This window comes from Anguilla anguilla, chromosome 1 (assembly GCF_013347855.1).
Source record: "Anguilla anguilla isolate fAngAng1 chromosome 1, fAngAng1.pri, whole genome shotgun sequence".
Classification (NCBI taxonomy): Eukaryota; Metazoa; Chordata; class Actinopteri; order Anguilliformes; family Anguillidae; genus Anguilla; species Anguilla anguilla.
Genome location: NC_049201.1, coordinates 52,462,739 through 52,483,314, shown reverse-complemented (window position 1 = coordinate 52,483,314; position 20,576 = coordinate 52,462,739). Strand labels below are relative to the sequence as shown.

At 41.5% G+C, this 20,576-nt stretch overlaps 1 protein-coding gene across 1 annotated transcript; it reads right to left on the bottom strand.

The window, feature by feature from the left end:
- Positions 1 to 14,728: 14,728 nt before the first annotated feature.
- On the bottom strand, positions 14,729 to 20,576 carry LOC118220561 (alpha-N-acetylgalactosaminidase-like). Its single transcript, XM_035404411.1, has 9 exons — positions 20,439 to 20,576; positions 19,864 to 20,020; positions 19,621 to 19,761; positions 18,258 to 18,469; positions 17,867 to 17,961; positions 17,473 to 17,634; positions 16,850 to 17,047; positions 16,350 to 16,490; positions 14,729 to 15,049 (listed from the first exon to the last, which is right to left on the bottom strand). The coding sequence occupies exons 2-9, from the start codon at positions 20,016 to 20,018 to the stop codon at positions 14,879 to 14,881; spliced, it is 1,275 nt and encodes a 424-aa protein (XP_035260302.1). The 5' UTR covers positions 20,019 to 20,020; positions 20,439 to 20,576; the 3' UTR covers positions 14,729 to 14,878.

Below are 20,576 nucleotides of genomic sequence, written 5' to 3'. Positions count from 1 at the left end.
GAGTACCTGTGTCCATGACAACGAGTATTTCAGGTGTGCACCAACCTAAAGACGTGGGCCAATGAATTGCCAGGACGAACTAGGGGTAAAGAGTAAGAGAAACCACAGTAACCTTTGAAGGCTATTTGAGGAAATGGGTTTAACAGGTTTCAATGTATGGTGTTATTCCTCAGAGATTTCAAACATGTTCTAGCCACAAGCTTGTTTTGTATCCAAAAATGGGCATATATTCAACGGATATACTTTTTCAATTTAAAGAAGGATGTTGGATCAAAACTCACAATAAGAACTGCTGTCCTCATCTTTACTGTTATTTTATTTGATGGTATTGTTGTGTAAGGATATAATTATCTCTGTGGTGGTATTTTTACTTATGATACTTATTCTTGATTATGCAGCTAACTTTACAGTTTTTGATTATAAATAGGCTGTCTGTGCGTTTTGGCGATATTGCACTTTTGTATTCCTGAGAGTAACACTGATGTTCTCTTCTATTTTAAGTTGCTCTTGGTCAGAGAATCTGCTAAGTAAATGTAATGTGCTTATTGATACACAGTAAAATGTCCAGTGTTAATTCAACTCTAACGGAGTACATATGGGCCCACTCTGGAGCAGAGCTGGACCATGTGTACTCTGTAAGAGTTGATTAAACACTGGACATTGTACTGTTTATAAGGACATTTTGTTCATTTCCATCTATGCTCCCTTGTTCAACAAGCACAAACCAACCTGAAAAATCTATTCTCCCATTTTGTATTGGCAGATTTAAAATTAGTAAAATTTGCTACTGATACAGATGCAGATGAGAGACTGAGTCTGTGATTGCTCAGTTCTATGCTGACAATGGTTTGACCAGCAGGTTTGCAGTTGGAGGGTTCCATGCAGACAGTTATCTGAGTAGCAGTTTTGTGACTGGATGACTCTGTTGACAATGATCTGAGTAGCAGGTTTGTGATTGGATGACTCTGTGGACAGTGATCTGAGCAACAGGTTTGTGATTGGATGACTCTGTGTGGACAGTGATCTGAGCAACAGGTTTTGATTGGATGATTCTGTGGGCAGTGATCTGAGCAACAGGTTTGTGAATGAATGACTGTGAGTGGACAGTGATCTGGGCAGCAGGTTTGTGATTGGATGACTCTGCGTGGACAGTGATCTGAGCAACTGGTTTTGATTGGATGACTCTGTGGACAGTGATCTAAGCAGCAGGTTTGTGATTGGATGATTCTGTGCAGATAGTGATCTGAGTGACAGGTTTGTGATTGGATGACCATTTGTGGACAGTGATTTGAGCCATGCTGTTGGGTGGCTTCTACCAGGCGCCTCATGTTCATGGGCACAGGCCAAACATCAAAGAGGCACCATGCAGTGAGTGCATGCTGGAATAATCCATGCTCTGCAGGACGTGTAAAATAACAGGGTTTTTTTTAAATAACAGTGCTTAACTGCAGATAACCTCAGATGGCCCAGTCCTGTAGGATTGGTATTATTTTACACAACATCCGGAGAATCCGCCCCTTTCTCACCACCTACTCTACCCAGCTCCTGGTCCAAGCAATGGTACTATCCCGCCTGGACTACTGCAACTCTCTTCTGGCTGGACTACCGGCATCTGCCATCAGACCCCTGCAACTCATTCAGAATGCTGCAGCTCGTCTGGTCTTAAACCTCCCCAGACACTCCCACGTCACTCCCCTGCTCACTACCCTCCACTGGCTGCCTGTTATGGCTTGCATCAAATTTAAAACATTGGTCCTAGCATACCAGGCAGTCAAGGGATCAGCCCAGGCATACCTCCACAAGATCTTCAAATCCTACATGCCAGCCAGACCCCTCCGTTCTGCTACCTCAAGATGCCTGGCACCTCCCCCTCTTCGCACCTGCGCTTCCCGAACACGTCTCCTGTCTGTCCTGGCCCCACGATGGTGGAATGACCTCCCCGTGGAGGTCAGAACAGCTGAGACACTGACCCACTTCAAGCGACAACTGAAGACTCACCTCTTCAGGCTGCACCTCTCCCCATCCCTCCCTACTTCCCTGTAATCTCTAAATTAACTGTAAGCTTAGGGTTGTAACTAGGTAGCTGTTTCGTTGGTGACTTAGTTCATGCACTCATCTTATCTACTGCTTGTATTTTTGCGTAGACTGCGTTGTTACTGTTCTCGTTTGTGTTAGTATTAACCAGTTTATCCTTCAGGGTCCAAGTTGAACTATGCGGTTGTTCCCTGCACTTGGAACGGTACTTCTCTCTAGGGTTTTTGACACACTTGTTCCTGGTTATGGTTATACACTTTGTTATATGTCGCTCTGGATAAGAGCCGAATGCCTGTAATGTAATGTAATGAGTATACTGTAACACCGCGCAACCCATTTATCACTTTCTCCAAGCTGAGCAACATTAGCATTCACTGTACAGATGAGTGTACAGCATACCCTATGTAGGAAAGGAGGATGAAAGTGGAAAAAAGATTTTTGGTGTACACATGGTGGCAGACATATTGTAATAATTAAATATATTGTAATTTATTTAACATTAAATTTGATTTTTATCATTGATTTTTTAAAATTCATTCTACCCAATACCTTTGGGAAAAACCATGAAATCCGCTCACAAACCATCTTGGAGTTACTCTCATGTCTTTCCATCAGTTTCGTATCAGCAGATGTTAAAATCAGAGTTAAACTGACCTGCACTAAGTGCAAAATTTTGGGTATGATCTGAACACAGTAATTGGATCTTCTGTACAGAACACAGTAATTATGATCTGAGCTCAGTAATTGGATCTTCTGTACAAGACTGAAATGGTTTTTTACTAATTATGATGAATCAGTCACAGCTAAATTATGATCAATGGTCACAAGCTAAATTATGATCAGTGGGCATAAATATAGCACTGAATTTACCAGCATGCCTGCATTGTCTGCAGGAATAATGGAACAATGGAATAATGGAGTGACATCACAATGCACCCTGACTCAATAAAATTCAGTAAAATCCTATTTTATTTGTATTGCACCTTTTTTTTTTTTACAAAGGCACTGTCACATGCTGTTCTGAAAAACAGGAAATAGGAAAAATTGCATCGTCCTGTCATGTCACTCCCAGTCATGGTTGGCTAATGACGTGGCCAAGGCTAGATGTGGCAACTAAAGGGCCCCACCTGTGCTCATGGTGAGTGCCTTAACAGATGTAGAAATTCAGAGAAACAATTAAAGGGTAATTGTTTTGTACACCTACTCTTTCTCAGGAAGAGAAGAATACAAATGGTCTACAGTTCTCTGAGTCATTTGGAGTTGGATTGGGCTTTTTGAACAGGAATATTATTACAGCGATTTTGAAAGAGTCATGAGAAAGAGAGGCATTGCAATATTCTAAATGTTTTGGGAGTGGGCAGGAAGCCGTTGTGTTACAAGCTTCGTGGGAATAGGATTCAACAAACATAAAAAGGATTTAGAAGTCATAATTATTTTGGTTAGTTCAGACTTGCCCTTCAGGTAGAAAAAAATCTAAAAGATTTTCTGTCCTGGTAAAGCATGCACTGTTGTTGTCAGGTATACAGTATATGCTGTCTGCGTTGTCTTGATTTCTTTTCTAATAGCATACATTTACCATTTTCTTTCGCCAATTTGCTTGTTAAAAATCATTTGGCCACCTCCATTTCTTTGGCTTGGTGCATTTAAAGTGCCAGAATTACTCTCTTTGTCATTTATCTTGTAAAGTTCCAATTTCCTTTTAGAATGTTTTCATATTTATATACCCTGCTGACCCTTGGATTTATCAACTTAATTTTGATCATTTATGGGATGTGTTTGGTCAAAAATAATAATATCAAATTTGTAGTACTTCTTATTTATAATTCAGTTGTTTAAAATCTGCTAAACGTCTGTACTCAAATTATTATCTATATATAATTATATCTTGCAATAATTTCATCTTTTGATTTTAAAAAATATTCTTTGTAAAAACAGGATTAAGAAACATGGGACTGGGAGAAAAAGCCATTTTAATCGGCCTTCGCAGAGATATTGAAAATGCTTCAATTTTGTCACATTGACAAATTTAGATTGTCTGATTCAGATTACTGCCCGCTGGTAAAGTCCTTGGTGTGACAGTCATACAGATAGTGTCAAAATGGAGAGAATTGCCTAGAAGTCACATTGTGCTGTCTGGGATGAATGCACCTCCTGGCACTCTCTGATTGAACATCCGGGGTTTCTCCAACATCCCCCAGCTACCCAGTCTCTATGCACAGGCTTCCTGTGTGTGTGTGTGTGTGTGTGTGTGTGTGCGTGTGCGTGCTGTGTTTGTGTGTGTGTATGTGTTTGTGTGTGTGCGTGTGTGTGTGTGTGTGCATGTGTGTCTGCATTTCTGTGTGTGTGTGTGTGTGTGTGTGCGTGTGTTTGTATGTGCTAGAGTGTGTGTATGGGGCGGGGAGGGGGGCAAATGGCACAAGGACTTGCTTTGCTGCAGTTTCGAATGTTCTGCCACGGTCTCCCCTGGACCCAGTCCAGACCCTCCATCAGACCACGGGGTCCTCCCTTACCCTGCACCCTCCCTGCCCCTTTCCCAAAGCTCCCATCCTCCCTTACCCTGCACCCTCCCTGCCCCTTTCCCAAAGCTCCCATCCTCCCTTACCCTGCACCCTCCCTGCCCCTTTCCCAAAGCTCCCATCCTCCCTTACCCTGCACCCACCCTGCCCCTTTCCCATTGCTCCCATCCTCCCTAAACCACTCTTTCCCATGCCTCTACCTCTCTCTCCCTTTTTCCGATTGCCCCCTCCCTGCTCTGACTTCCACATCCTTCTGTCCATCATTCCTGACTCTGTACGGCTTTTACCTCATCGTTTCACCCACAGCTCTCTACCCCTTTCTGCTCATATCCTTTTATGCCTCATCACCCCATCACACCACCTCATATCCTCCTCCACACATACCAGAGTAAATGTTCAGTGTTAAATCAACTCGTAAAGAGTTGTTAGAGCTGACCCTGAACATTTTAATGTGCAGATTCCCCATCCCTCTGCTCCTCAAAACTCAAACAGCATTAGGGTCATGGATGCAACAGCAAACACAGGTTTTAGCCGGGTTCGGCGTGAAAGGAGTATTAAATACCTCACAGACTGCTCACCTCATCATACTGTGCTCACCTTGACTGAGCTGCAATTGTTAGTGACCTAAAACATTGTTATTCAAATGCAGTTTTAAGCCTGAGAGAGGCTAGACTCAACAGGCCTCTCCCTGTTCAGTAGACCTCACAGTCGACTTCTCCCTTCACACCATTTCCTGTACAAGGTTTTCTGAGTACTTTCACCTGCTGTCACCTCATTGAACTGATAGCATTGAGTATGTGTGGTTGGGTGTCTGTGTGTGTGTGTGTGTGTGAGAGAGAGAGAGAGAGAGAGAGAGAGAGAGAGAGTCATAACTCAGTGACTCAGAGACTCAGAGACTGTGTAGTCTATGTGTAACAGAATACATTTAACAGGAACTGTGTACTCTCTGTGTAACAGTGTAAATATGGCAGGGACAGGTGGTCTATGTGTAACAATGTAAATATGACAGAGACAGGTAGTCCACGCAGTAACTGTGCAGATCTGACAGGGACAGGTAGTCTATGCAGTAACTGTGTGAATTTAACAGGGACAGATAGTCTCTGTGTAACACTATACATTTTACAGGGACAGGTTGTTTCTGTGTAACATTCTAAATTTGACAGAGACAGGTTGTTTCTGTGTAACACTGTAAATTTAACAGGGACAGGTAGCCTCTGTGTAACACTGTAAATTTGACAGGGGCAGGCTGTCTCTGTGTAACACTATACATTTGACAGGGACAGATTGTCTCTGTCTAACACTGTAAATTTGACAGGGACAGGTAGTCTACACAGTAACTGTGTAAGCTATGTGTCATTGGGGGCAGTACAGAAGCTCTGGCTGTGACCTGCTCCCTCCGGGCTCCAGGCAGCTGACGCTTTGGACCCAGGCCACGTAGCGACTTAATGTGCTGCAAACGTGCCACTTGTCATGTAGGCAGCTCCCACAGAGCCAGGAAACACAGTGTGGCAGCCTGAGCCAATAGCAGCCACTGCTGGCCAACCCAGAAACTCATTCATAAAAAGGAGTGTGTGTACACAAAATGTGTGTGTGTGCATGTGTGCAGGCATGTGCTTGTCTGCATGCATATTTGTGCGTATGAATGTCTGTAGATCACAATGTATGTTTTCCGAAAATCATGATTACGAAACTAATTACAAATGATTAAAAACTCCATGGGTGGTTGTAGATAATTAATAGATAAAAGTGCAGCATAGCAAAAAAAAAAAGGACCACAAGCATTGAGGCAATGGTTTATACTCAAGCCTTATTGAAGAATAAGTTTAGATGTGAACAAAGACATTGATCATGCATTCTGTGGCCTTCAGCTTGGCCACATAAATCTGAGGAACTGGGTAACTTTGTACAACGCTTCAGGGTTCAATGTATCTGCATTCTTTGGTATTCTGGGGCATGGCTCAGTGATGCCCCCCATATAGCTCAAGGGTCTCTCCTTGAACTCACGTGTCTTTCAGAATTAATGGAATGGAATTATGTGTTTGCGTGTTTCAAGTGAATGGTTGTTTGTACCCACCCAGCATGAAACCATTGTATGACATAATTCATTATATAAGACTGCAGTTGACCAGGTTCATTGGTTCCACTGTATGTTGTATTAGTCCAGACCAGAGAATGGATGTGTGGATTTGCATCAGCAGTTATGTCAGGGGGACTTAAGTGCCAAAATGAGAATCCTGTTGGACCCAATCCGGGGCAGAGCCTAGAGCAGCCTACCTCCCTAGTCATGGCCTTACTTTATGGAGCACACTTTCAGCTCATGTCCACTAATTTACAGCATTACGCCCTAAAGTCTCTATTCTGTTCACTGAGATAGCCCCTTCCCTCTTCAGTTGGATGTCTCATACATACTTCAGTGTGATGCCCCCTTCCCTCCTCAGTGAAATGTACCCTACACACTTCAGGAACAGGAACATGTCCTCCACTTGCATCAATCTGTCAAGACTGGGGCTCTCTGCCAAAGAATAATATTAATTGTATCTTCTAAACAACTTTTCATAAAGAATAATCAGTAGTCATATGTAAGAATACGTTGGCTGCATCTGGCTTTTCATCTCGTAAGCTTGAGGATTCTGCAGGTAAGAATGACCCTGTGGAGACAGAGGCGTTATGTTGGGGATGGATGGATGTATTCAGATAATAGCTATGAAAAAAGCAGTTCAATGCAATGATGATGCAGATTACTGCTTAATTCTATTGTGACAGCTCACATTGCCAGTGTCTCCTCTTTATCACACAACCAACAAACAGCCTTTATTTTAACAGGTTGATAGCATTCACACATGATGGTGCCAGTTACTGCTGTCTGAACATGCGGTTGTCAAATGCTCCAAAAGGGCTAAAATGGAATGGAAGTAGCTCAAGACCATAACCAAGATGCATACAGTCCTTACAAGGTACGAATTTGTATGACGTGGTTGTGCTTTTGACCCACTTCCATTCCATCATGAAGCCAATCTCAGGTTCAAGGTTCATCATTATGAATCATTTTAATGTACACTCACCTCTGGAAAAGCATGTACTTTGTAGCTAGTTAGCTAGTAAGATATCGTTCATTTGGTGTAACCTGTGTGCTCCATTTGCTTTCTTAATTTTTGAGTTGTGAGAAACAATGAAGCTGGAAGGATGTCTTAGTGAAACAAGCTGAAGTGTCTATGCTTGATTTGTTAATCCTATGGTTTAGTTCTCAGTAACACTGAAACTGAACATTTCCATTAATGTTACTAGGTCTTGAGGTGGTAAACTGTGAGAGCACCTTTTTCAGAATGCCAGTCTCATTCACACATGACCCCTTAGCTGTAAAGTTCCATAATATTTTGGGATATGCTTGCATGTGTTGTGAAACAGTTCATGTCAAGTTCATATAAATGTTCTAAGTCCCAAGTGACATCACCAGCAGCTCAGAGAGAAGAGATGTCCATTATGATGGATGTTATTTAGAAGATTGTATACAGTTGTATGTAGTGTGTACAGTTGTGTAAACATCTCTCAGTGTTTGTGTCTGTAAACACATTGTCTAAGGCTGGATCAACACATGTCCTTAAACTGCTCTTTAATCGAACACACACATACCCACATGCACACACAAACAAATAAACATTCATGCAGTTTATCTCAGCAGATGACATCACTCTCAAAATGGGTTCTCGTTTTTCCTGTGGTGCAGCTGTATCAACTCGCTAAAGAAACAGCTGTTCCAGCCGGAATTCAGCCAGATTGCACCTTTAAACCTCCTCAGACAAGGTGACCTGTTTTCCACCTGCTTCTCACTGGAGTGAAAAAAAAACAAAAATCAGCGAATGAGAGCAGAGAAAATGAATCATTCCTCTACTGACAGCCCAACAGCGTTGAGTCAGTGAGAGGAGGGGACAGACAGAGGTAAAGAGATGGAAAAAGACAGAGGGAGGGCTACGTGAGAACAGTCAGAGACACACTGCTCCGTACTAGCCCATTTTTGCTACGTCACTCCTCTTTCCCAAAGCAGTCTCTGACTGTGTGAGAGGTGCAGAATACCTGAAGCAGGATCAAAGTCTGCTTTCCTGTGGCTTCCCAAAAGGCCGTTCACAGCTCTCAAACAGCCCAAACCTTTGGGCTAGTGCAGTATTGGGTATATGTTTATTAAATAAGCCTCAACACACATAACTCAGTATGCATTTAATAGCATTTTCTTACTTTTATCTTGTTCCAATTCTGTGTCTTGTCTTTCTGAAATTTTGTTTGTTAGAATTTTTCTATTTGTACACAATCGCTGTTTAGATTATATGCTTTGACACTGAAGCTCAACTAAAATTAAAGCACATGATTATACTCATAAATTATGCTCAAGATGTCCTGAATGTGATTATGTCACATTGTAAATGTTCCTTTCAAACCGGGAGGTTTCCGTACTCAGTCTTCAAGAGTAAAATGAAAAGGCAAGCTCAGCTTTTTTCTGAAGATAATAGACTGTAACATAATCCTCTTCCTGCAGTGTTCAGATTATTCAGATTGATAATGGCTGAAATAACCCAATAATATTTATTAAAATAATTATAATAGGGCTTCTAATTTGTCTCTATCACATGACCTGCAGGGATTTAAGCTTTCCTTTCAATTGTTATCCTCCATGGGTTGCTGTAAGCACTCAAAAGGCATCGTCAAATGAGTGGCAAACAGTAACATAATATATACAGTATACACACACACACATATTTGTGTGTGTGTGTGTGGGCATGTATTACTATCTTTGTGAGAACCAAATGTCCCCACAAGTATAGAAAGATGAGGAAAATTATGCAAGGTGGGGACCTTTTGCTGGTCCCCACAAGTTCAAAAGGCTGTTTTAGGGTTAGGACTTAGGGTTAGGGTTAGGGTTAGGGTTAGGATTACAATTAGGTTAACGTTCAGGTTAAGGTTAGGCATGTAGTGGCTGGGGTTAGAGTTAGGGTTAGGGTTAGAGGTTATGTTATGACTGTAAGTCAATGGGAAGTCCTCACAAGTATAGCAATACAAACATATGTGTGTGTGTTGTGTGTGTGTGTGTGTGAATATAAACAATTAGTTGACCTAATAAGGGGAGACTTAAAAGGAAGGAAAGTGAACATGGATAGAATATAAAATAGACACTTCACAAAAAACATTATGTATGCAAGAGCGCGACAGTATCGATTGGTACACTACATTCAGATGGATTTAATTTATTACACACAGCTCGCAGTTTCACAATAAATCCTCCAAAGAACATAACAATAGATCAACAACAAAAAAACAGATAAACATCAATTAAGCGTGAGATCAACACGGCGTGGGGAATCATCTGTCGGCACGGGAACAGAGCCTTGAGCAGCAGCTGGATGTCATTCGGGATTTAACAGATGTGTTTTTATTTAACGAAAAAGAACCATTTTAAACAAGCTTGCGATAAACAGCAAAACAATTCAATCTGCTAGACAGCCTCAGCATACGTTTGTGCCACAGATCACTGTTTTGCATAAAGATTAAAATTAAAGAACTGATCTGAACAACTGACAGCGTGTCTGTGATCACAGACAATTAGGATTTACATGTTATGTGTTACAACCCATTATGTGTGATTTCAAAGTTGTCCTAGCTGATACAATGTACCTTACTGCTGTGAATGACCTGTAATGCATCACAACCCTGATCAACTCAAAAATAAGCCATGTCTGTGCCAACCAGCTCAGAAATTTTTTCAAGTTGCCTGGATTTTTGATCCTGAGGAAGTGTACTCACTCCCACTAGACTCAATTCCAGGTTTAGGGGTAGAGTAAGTCTGCACTTGGAAATTATTTGTATTAGAAAACTGCATTCACTAGGTACATTCTGGAATACAACTGTGAAAATATTTCCATTCATTACTCAAAAGGCAAAATGATACTGATCTGTTGCCTGGCGATGCAGACTGATGCCTCCCTACACATGGATATTGTTAACCAGGCATCATCAATCAATAACAGAAGAGACTGTCAACCATTCATGATCAAATTTAATCATCAAGTTTAGAACCTTAAATTTACATTTTAACTGTATACATGAAATTCCCCACTGTCTTTCCACGATCTTATTGTTGTAAAAACTGTTTATTTATTTAAATATTTCTGTGGAGGTTAAAGTTTATATAATTGCTCTCATTCTTAATTTATTTCCTACTGCTTAAAAAAAATAACATCCCTGCACAACATTCAAAAATACTGTGATATATCTGCACCCCTAAAAAACAGGACAAAATTTAACATTGTGCCTGTAAACATTGTTGTCAATCATCATCAGTCCTTACTTAGTGTTAATTACTTTATCAAGGTAGACGCTACGGGTGGTGCAATCAGGATAATTGTTTGACGCATGGCTTGGAAAAAAAGGCTATCGACCTCTTGTTGGACATGAACTGAAGTACATGTGAGAGAACAAGCAGAGACTGGTGGAACTAATGATGACATTTGCAGCCAGATATTAAATCTGAACTCAAGCAAAAGCAATTCATTTCAGGTGGTAATTTTCTACTTCAGTAGCCCATTAGTGTCATATTACATTTGTGGGTGGCTCAACTGTAGTTTAGTTTGTTTCAGAGGGATTCTCATTTTATAATTTGCCAAAAGTGAGAATAACTAATTTCTTAATAGTTCCAAATGTAGACTTTTTATGGTATGGCCCTGATTAAGCATTTTATATGCTAATTGGTTTCATGCATACCTGCAAAGCTACAGAACTGTTGTTAAGAGACCTTAGAACATGCTATTTTTTCTATGTGTAAACATTTTTCACGCTCCTTTCCAATAATATAAAACATCAAACATTTTAGCAAACCCTAAAATCCTATTTGTAATACACTTAACATGCGAACAACAATATGTCTCATAGTTGAGGGTTAATTTCAGATTGCATCCTTCAGTACCTTTTCAACAAATTCACTTGACAGTTGGACTGTAGGAATTTGGTCAGATTATAATTTTTATGATCGTTTATAATGGTTTTTGACCCTTTTCCTTTTCTTTTTCTTCCAAATAAGGATTTGCTGAGTTCAATCATTGGTAAGCTACCCACCCTCATAGCAGTAGAAGCATATGCCTCTTCAGATTCATACAAATCAGTGGCTATTTTACAACCTATAGCTTTCACCTATTGGAGGAAGGTGTACTCAGTGATGTCAACTGCCAACCCTTGAGCGCCCAGGGCATTTGTTAGAAGAATAATACATAATGTAGGAGGAAACAGAAGACCCTGGGTCAACATTAACTGACCCTAACGCTAGCAATGAGAGGTCAGTTCTGCAGCACCACCACAGATCAATAGCACGGTCAAGGCCATGGTTCAAACTGACCTCTAGTAGGCCGTTTACAGATTCTCCAAAAGCTACTTTGGTGCTCAAGGAAAGATTTACGGTTTTCATTTTGATTGCAGCAACACTGCTGGCCCTTCTGCTACATTTGGGGACTTTTTGACCTTATCAAAAATCTTCTCAAACAGAGGTTCAACCGTGTTCAAAACATGTTCAGACAGGGTCGTTACATAGATTTGCATTGCATCCCCTGCAAAAGTGATATATATGACTTTCACTGAAAGCTTGTTGGTGTACAATATAATGTGATTTACTATGAATGCAATACTGTGCATTCAAATGAATTGCATGTACTCAAATGCCTATATGTTTATGCAAAATGCAAGACAATTTGTAAGACAAATGCCCAGCCTTGAACAGAGTTCAAATAAAGAAAGGTCCATTAAATGCAGCAGTTTAAAAGCTGCTCTAGTTTGATAGAATGTGTTTGTTAAAATGCTTTGTGGTGGCACATTGGGCAGATTGTTCTAGAGGTCTGGTAAAGAGCCAACAGAAAAGGAATGGTTGAGTTTGCCAGAGCAGTTGCTTTTTCCATCAGTATTGTCGTCTTTTAAAGAGCGGCATCTGCTCACAAATGTGTCTCACAAACATACAGAGACACACACACACTCACACACGCACACATACGCACACAAACACACATACACACACGCACACACACACACACACACACACATGCACATATACACACACACACATACACACACACACACATGCATACACAAGCTTGCAGAGAATGTTGAGAACGCTTGGAACAGAATCCCTGTCAGTTCTTCTGCTTCCACTTCACACGTACACAGAGAAGAAGAGAGGCAGGAGGGGAGAGGGAGGGACAGAGCAACAGACAGAAGGAGATAAGCAAAGAAAGAGTGAAAGCAAGGCAGCTTTGTGCATCATTTAATTGTCGGGGGATGATATAGGAGTAATACTGCCCACGCCCCACCCCCTTCAGGTGTGTAAAGCTGTGGCCTTTGTCCTTGTGTGTTTGTCTGCCCTTGAGTCCACACACACATACACACACACACACAAACACAGGCACACACACACACTGACCTCCTTGTGACCCTCAGCCGACCCCAGTGAGCCTCAGGACAGTAATGGGTGGACACAGCCTCCCCTTGGCCCTGCAGGGTAATGGTGTGAGGGTCAGACAAGTGCTTCTGTGTACTGACCTTCAGGGCTATGAAAGCTCTGCTGCGTCTCTCCCATGGAACTCTGCTTCACTCTCCCCAATTAAATCTCCCTACTGAAACGAGTTACCTTTATCCACTGAATTCTCCTGCTTCACCCCATTGAAAAATACACACACAAGCACATGTATATATATATATATATATAAAACAAAGGAATTCCCAAATTTCCATCGATTGGAATCTGGCGATCAGGGCCAATTAAACATGACTTTGGTCTGTCCTGCCATCTGGTGGCAATAAAAGGTAAGGCATGCATCTCCTGCCTCAGAGCAAACTCTCTGAGTTTGTCCAAGGACAAACAGTAAAAAAAAAGATAAGGACGTGAACGTGAATGCCATCTGAGATCTGTTAGATGTATCACATGACATCTGATTATTTCACAGAATAACAATATTTTCAAAGTGTAAGCATCACGTCTATGATAAAAATGGGCATTGTGTTACATGCAGATCATCATGTTTGTGTTATATTTTTCAGCAGGGGGACATTATATCATGCTGTTCATTCACTTCTGCATTACATTCCAGCCTGTCTGTACAGTGACTGCTGTAATACCCAACCCCACAGTAATTGCCATTGTTCTAATACATGTCTGCCTAATGGTGTAAACTCCCCCACCATCATTAGATCAGCAGTATCAACTCTCTCACCTATTCAGACCATACATGTGTTGCCATATATTTATATTGTACCTGGGTTACAATTTCTTACCTATCCTACTCTCTATACAGTATCATCTCACTTGTTTTAATTATACCTTCCCTCCTACACCTCTTCCGATTCTACTTTGGTTACCCATGGAGTAAAATTTCTAAGTGCAAACCACAACAGAGCATGCAGAGTTTGATACACAGCAATAATTGCAGGAGTGAATAACGCCCCTCAGTTATGAAGAAAACACTAATGGGACTGGGTGATTAAGTTGCAATCATTTATTAGAAAAAATTTTTAAAAAGAAAATAGGCTCGTGAAACCCAGCAGAAAAAACAGTTTAATTATAAAAACTTTTAAAAAAATAATCCCAGTGTCTTCGATGACAAAAACATGTTGCAGCAAAAATATTTTCTAAAACATGACTTATTTTATTTTTATTGAATGTCCCTTGTAGTGTAGGTTTCAGCACATTATAATATTTGGTTGTTGGGATTAAAACCACAGACTACCACAGTCCACAGTCCCTTACAGACCATTGGCCCAGCTTTCACTGCAGAGTGTTCCTGAGAAGAACTGACTGGCCAGAGGAAAACGGGGCTGAAACCGGTCCTCATCAGAACAGAACAGGCCTCGCACTTGGTGAAGTAGAAAATGATAGAAGCGGAAATTAGCTGAAATATGTTATACTGTCTAGGTTAGTTATAAATGTGTATATTATATACTTACTGTAGTAGTCCTGTGGTTCTGATTTATACATTTTAGAAGTGTGTGAGTAATCTGTGACCCTAATGTGGCCATCTCTAACCACCCCCCCCCCCCCCCCCCCCCCCCCCACCCCCAGCCCATGTGATATGACCCAGTTGTTTACTGTATAAAAGGAAGTTGTGATATTCTGTCCGGTCACACATTGCTTGACTGCCTTACAACATGCATCAGGCTGTTTCGAGTATCATGAAATACAGTCTTTTTATGACTTTATGGTGGTTTATGTATTCCTGTCTAATGAGAGTGTTGTAGTTTTATTAAACTTACTTTTATCTTAGCAAGAGTTCTTTTGAGTCTTACTCAAGATCAGATTGCACCACACTTTACTCAATGTGGTTGTGCAACAAACTCAGATTTTCTCTTTCGTGTGCCTGACCCGAGTGCACTATGGGAGACAGTAACCACATCACCACTCCGGAAGGGTTGATGGAGACTGTGAAATATGCATCATGGGTCAGTACAGGTATAGTCTTTCCAGTGAACACATCATACACCTGTGTGTGTGAGAGAGAGAGAGAGAGAGAGAGAGAGACTTCATTATTAGGTAGTCCTTATCATTAATGTAGAAGAATAAGCCGTTGCTCAAATTTCAGAAAGAGTATAATCAATTTTTCTAGAGATTGTGCTGTATATACAGGGTGTCCTTTAGGCACATAATATGACAAGCATTTACATTTTACTTTTAAGCTGAATTGACAGAGGGGAAAATAAAACTTCAAATAACCATGAATGTAAGAGAGACACATCATTAAAAAACTGGAAGAAATGCAGTCATATCAAATGATAGCTAGAAGAAGTGTAAGAAAATGACAGTTACACTGATGACAAGCTACATCCAGGGCCTAACTCAGCAGCTAAGATGCTAAAAATCTATGCGATATTTCAGACTTTCTATCCATGCCCCAACCTCTCAGTGTCCTCCATATGTCTCAATGTACTGCACTGCTGTCTTCAGGCTCCAATTATATCCCTGTTCGGTCCCTCATCATAAGAGAAGCTCAAAAGCCAACAGAAAAATTATGAGCTACACAGCAGGTCAATTTCAGCTTCACTCGAGGCTACCCACCTGCTCTGCTCTCGCCAATACATCACCCTGCAGTTCTTCCCTGTGCTGACCTTTGGCTACTTCCACAGTCTGCAAGCTATTCTCAGCCAGCGTATGCATTTTAGGTCCACAAAAAGGCCAGCAGTGAGATTAACACAGCAGCACAACCTGGCCTTAAAGACATAATGATAACTATGGACAAAAATTATTTGCTACTGCCTACACACCTGTCTGGGCCTCCATCCCAGTCTCGACAAGTATCTCTGCATCAGCACATTCTAGCAGATACAGCTCCGGACACACAACGCCACTTCCACATAACAGCAAAACAGAAGAACCCAGTTTACTTCTCTTTACTTCCTTCTTTTCTTTTTAACTTCCCTTTCCCTTTCACAACTGTTTCTCGCTACACTAACCCATAAGTATTTTTAGAAGGCAAATTGTATTCAACAAATATATTTTCCAAAATAAAATGAATAACTGAATATAATAAAGCCCATGGGGACAAGGCTTGCAAATCAAGAGTTTGCCTGTTGAAATCTTAAGTGGGGGTAATGGCATTGTGCCCTTACCAGCAAGGCAATTGACCTGAATTGCTTCAGTAATTATCTGTCTGTATAAAAGGTCTTTGTGCAATGTAAAACATGTAAGCTGTGTAAGTTGCACTGGATAGAGAGCATCTGTAAGCAAGGAAACAGTAGCACAATACAAATAGAAACCAAGAGAAGGAAAGCATGTGTTTGGGAAACCTTATAGTTGCCATCTTTGTATCCCAGCTGGCTGAGAGCATTCTTGTAGCGATATGGCATGTCAGTCCGACGGCTGAAGAATACCAGCGCACTGGCTGAGTCAGACAGAGGCCTCCAGAACACCTCAATACGACTTTTCTCCTGAAATTTGGGGGGGGGGGGGGTAGATAAATTTGGAAAATATGTGAATGTCTTTGGGTCATTGGTTATCGATTATATTTTATCAAGCACATATTACAATCATTACTTAAAAAAAAAAAAAACACAAACTGGTATTGTTATTATTATGTTTAACAACTAATTTTCTAATATTACACAATTTGGCACAGTCACACAATTTTTATTTCATATTGTGTATGAATAATACTGCTTTGGTTTTTTCTGACAATTTATTTATTCCTGTGTTGACCCCCGTATATTCTGGGCTTAGATAACTGATTGGACAAATCAAACAGCAGTTATCCCCCAGTGCAGCATACGGTTTGATGAATGGAAGGCACCTTCAGCAGGCGTTTGCCTTGGATACCCAAGGGGTCCTGGTTGATCCCGATGAGGACTTTGTTCTGTAGAATGGCCCGGGCCTCATTGCTCAGGGCTCGCAGGTCATTGGACATGAAAAGCGGCGCCGCCATGATTGCCCAGAGAGCCATCTGAGAACGTGACTGCTCCAGACTGAGACCAAAGTTCCCGATAATCAACTAGGGGGAAAACAACACCACCTGCTCACACACTAACACACTAACAGCACTAATGCACAAACAAGCAGAGACAAGTCAAATGCAGATGCACATACACTCAAAAATGCTCATAACTGCAATGCTGAACTCTCAATAATAGACACATACAATAGTCACAGATACACACAAGCTCATTCACAAACACACACACAACAATCACACACACACACACACACATATACATGCACACATACACACACCCGCACACATACACACATACACACACCACACAGCCTTTCACGCTGACTTAGAGTACTACTAGACAATGGACAGGAATCACTGGGAGTGCAGAAAAATAAGTAAATACACAGTTATATAAAAAGGACCGAAATTGGGATAAGAGTTCAGGGGGGCAGGCAGAGAGACGTGTAGACAGTAAGACAAACCATGTCTGGGTCGTTCCATTGCCCAGGACCAGCAGCAGGTTGGAGCACATCCTGATTGGTGGAGAACCAGTCTACTATGCTGAGCACACTGTCCCATGAATCTTGAATATCGCCATAGTTACGCCACAAGTTACAGATCTCTCCCAACTGTGTGTAGTTCACCTGGAATGAAATATACAGACAAATAGAGTCAACCTGTTAACCAATCACATTTTTATATTCTACAAAGTAGTGACTAATCACATCTCAATGCCCAACGGCAACCTGCCAAATCCTGTCTTAATAACACTGCACATGACCGTGCGGAGCAGCCAATCAGCCGACCGCACTCAGGGCTACAGCACAGAGGCAGGGAATGGATCCCTGGTTATTTTCACAAATCAGTGAGACTTGCCTTGGGAGGGAGTCCGCCCTGGTAAGCAGGCCAGCTGCAGGAGTAGGCAATAGGACGACCAGTCGCATTCAGAGCCTTTGCCATGAGAGGATACCCTATGGGACACACACACACACACACACACACACACACAAACACCTCTATTTTAATTAATGTTTTCAGACCTAGTCTCTCTGTCTCTCTTTCTCCTGTCCTTAGTCCCCACTCTATTTCCTTTAACTTCCTTTAAATCTATATCCCTTCTCTCCCTCACTTCTCACAACCCTCCTTGTCATCCCTCTATTCCCTCCCCTCTCCACTCTCTGCCTTTCTCTTTTCTTCTTTTCCTCCCTCTCCTTCTCCATTTCCTCCACTCATCTCCCTGCTTGCCCCCTCTCCTCCCATTCCTCACCCTCCTCTTGCACCGTTCCATTGGAATAACAGCCGTCCAGCTTCAGCATGTCCACGCCCCAGTCAGCAAAGGTCTGGGCATCTATGGTGACCGTGTCCAGCGTGGTCCCCGGGTAGCCACCACAGGTGTGCGTGCCCAGATCACCATAGATACCCAGCTTCAGGCCACGGTCGTGAATGTAACGTGCCAGTTTTGGGATTCCACCAGGAAACCTGGGAAGCAGGTGGGACACACACACCATTAACAAAGTGGCTCAAATCATCAGTATCACAAAAACAGGACAGGCTGAGGAGAGACTGAAAAGACTACTGACACAGCCTAACATTCCTAAAAAAATTATTTATTTATTTATTTTGCCTGGATAAATGTTTGTGGTATTTTTAGAAGAATATTCATCAGTTATTCATTAGTTGTTAATTATATTAGTAAGCTACAGTACTGTGAAGAAAAATTTAAAAGTTTGCCACCTATTTTATTCACATGTGCGATCACCTTTCATAGCATTCATGTAGAATAGCAACACTAAATGTATGTTTGAAAAAGTGAAGCTGAAAAATAATATACAATTATATTTACTATCGCTATAAGTGTGCAAGCATCTGATTGATTAGCACCGCATGGATTCTCCATCACTATATCTTACTCATTCTTGGCAACATTTCTGGAAAATAATATATTTTACAAAAATTTAGATCAGGCTTATCAAAATACTCAGCAAGGTAAATGAAACTGAAATTATTCAAAATGAAAAGAAAATATTGAAAACAGTATGTAACATTCCTTCACTTTTGGTGCCTGAAACATTTGAACAATATATGGAATCTGGGCCATACTATTGGCTGAGTCTCCTGAAAGATCTTATAAATGTCGAACAGCTTTCCTGAGAATGGGGCCTAATGTCTGAGAAAATCACACCTCAGCAGGACATCCCTGCATGTCGCAGGAAGCTTTGGGCATTAGCATAGCAGTGACCATTGATTAAATAACAGGAGAGTGATAACTGCAGATCGGTCTGTCGGTTCCTAAGCTGATCGTTAATCATTGATAGTGCAGTAAACTATCGATGAGACAACCATTAACTGCGTTTTAAAAACCACCCACGATTGGGACATTTTAAATGTGAAAAGTTATTCTGGAAGCTTTAGACATTACACAGATTGTAATGTTAGGCAGATGTGTCCTATTTGATACTTGTAGTTCACACTGCTGGCCATCTACAAACTGGTAGCACCTATGCGATATGTTTTAATAAGAAGCAAAAATAAAAAAGAGTAACCATGGGGTTAAACTTCTGTAACAACTATTTCTAAGTCACTGAATATATGGAATAAGAGTAATGATAATAATAACGGTGGAATGGGACCTGTGTGCGTCAGACTGTAGCCGCCCCTGTTTGTCACGGTCCATGGAGGACCAGCAGTCATCGATGTTGATGTAGACGTATCCCAGCTCCCTCCACCCATCCTCCGCCAGTCTGTCGGCCATGTCCCTAAACAGCCATTCACTATGGGGGGGGGTTAAAGGTGACACAGTCATTAACACTCCATTCAAACTCTCAGGCCCCCAAAAGAACACTTTTCTATCACCACCCCCACTGCCTCTATACCTGATGCAGTTGCTGGGGTCATGTGTGCAGTCAATGTCACAGCGGAAGCGTTCCCAAGCCAACCAGCCCATAGGAGGAGTCCTCATCAGACCATTGTCCAAAGCGAGGGTGGCCGAGGAGAATGCCAGTGCAAAAATGGCCAGGGATGGGTCCATTTCTGCAGGAGAACATTAAGGCATTAGATGGCACACCAAAGATGCCAATCCGGTCCCAGTGATCTGATATACGACTGTCCCCCCACATGTGGAATTACATGCTTGTGTTTACACTGTGGAATAAAAACCTGCTGAGTGACATGATCTGAAAATATTACGCAATAACTCATGAAAAACGGAGAACGGTTTTGCAACATTCTGTTTCCAAGAAGGTTGCGAACTGCACAGCACAAAAGAAATAAATAGCAGGCAGCAATATCTTCACAGCCTTCTACTCAAATGCATGCACAAAGTCCACTCCAACACCACATAACTTTAAACACAAACTCAGGTTAGAAAAGGCTGAGTAGTTAAAACTGTCATACTCTCCCATGTTCACACACCTATTAAAATGACAAAGACACCAAAAGAATAAAATACCTCAGTCTATCCAGGCAGCTTTTCTTCTTTTAAAGACTATTGTTTAGACACAGACCCCAAGATCAACACTGTATAGAGCCTGCAATAAACTCTTCCCTGTGCTTCTTTCTGTCTTGTGACTCAGCAAGTCAAGACATC

Coding starts and splice junctions, on each gene's coding strand:
- LOC118220561 (XM_035404411.1), bottom strand. CDS start 20,018: ATGGACCCATCCCTGGCCATTTTTGCACTGGCATTCTCCTCGGCCACC. Junction 19,762..19,863: donor GACCCCAGCAACTGCATCAG/GTATAGAGGCAG, acceptor CCCCCCCCATAG/TGAATGGCTGTTTAGGGACA. Junction 16,491..16,849: donor AAGGCAAACGCCTGCTGAAG/GTGCCTTCCATT, acceptor CCCAAATTTCAG/GAGAAAAGTCGTATTGAGGT.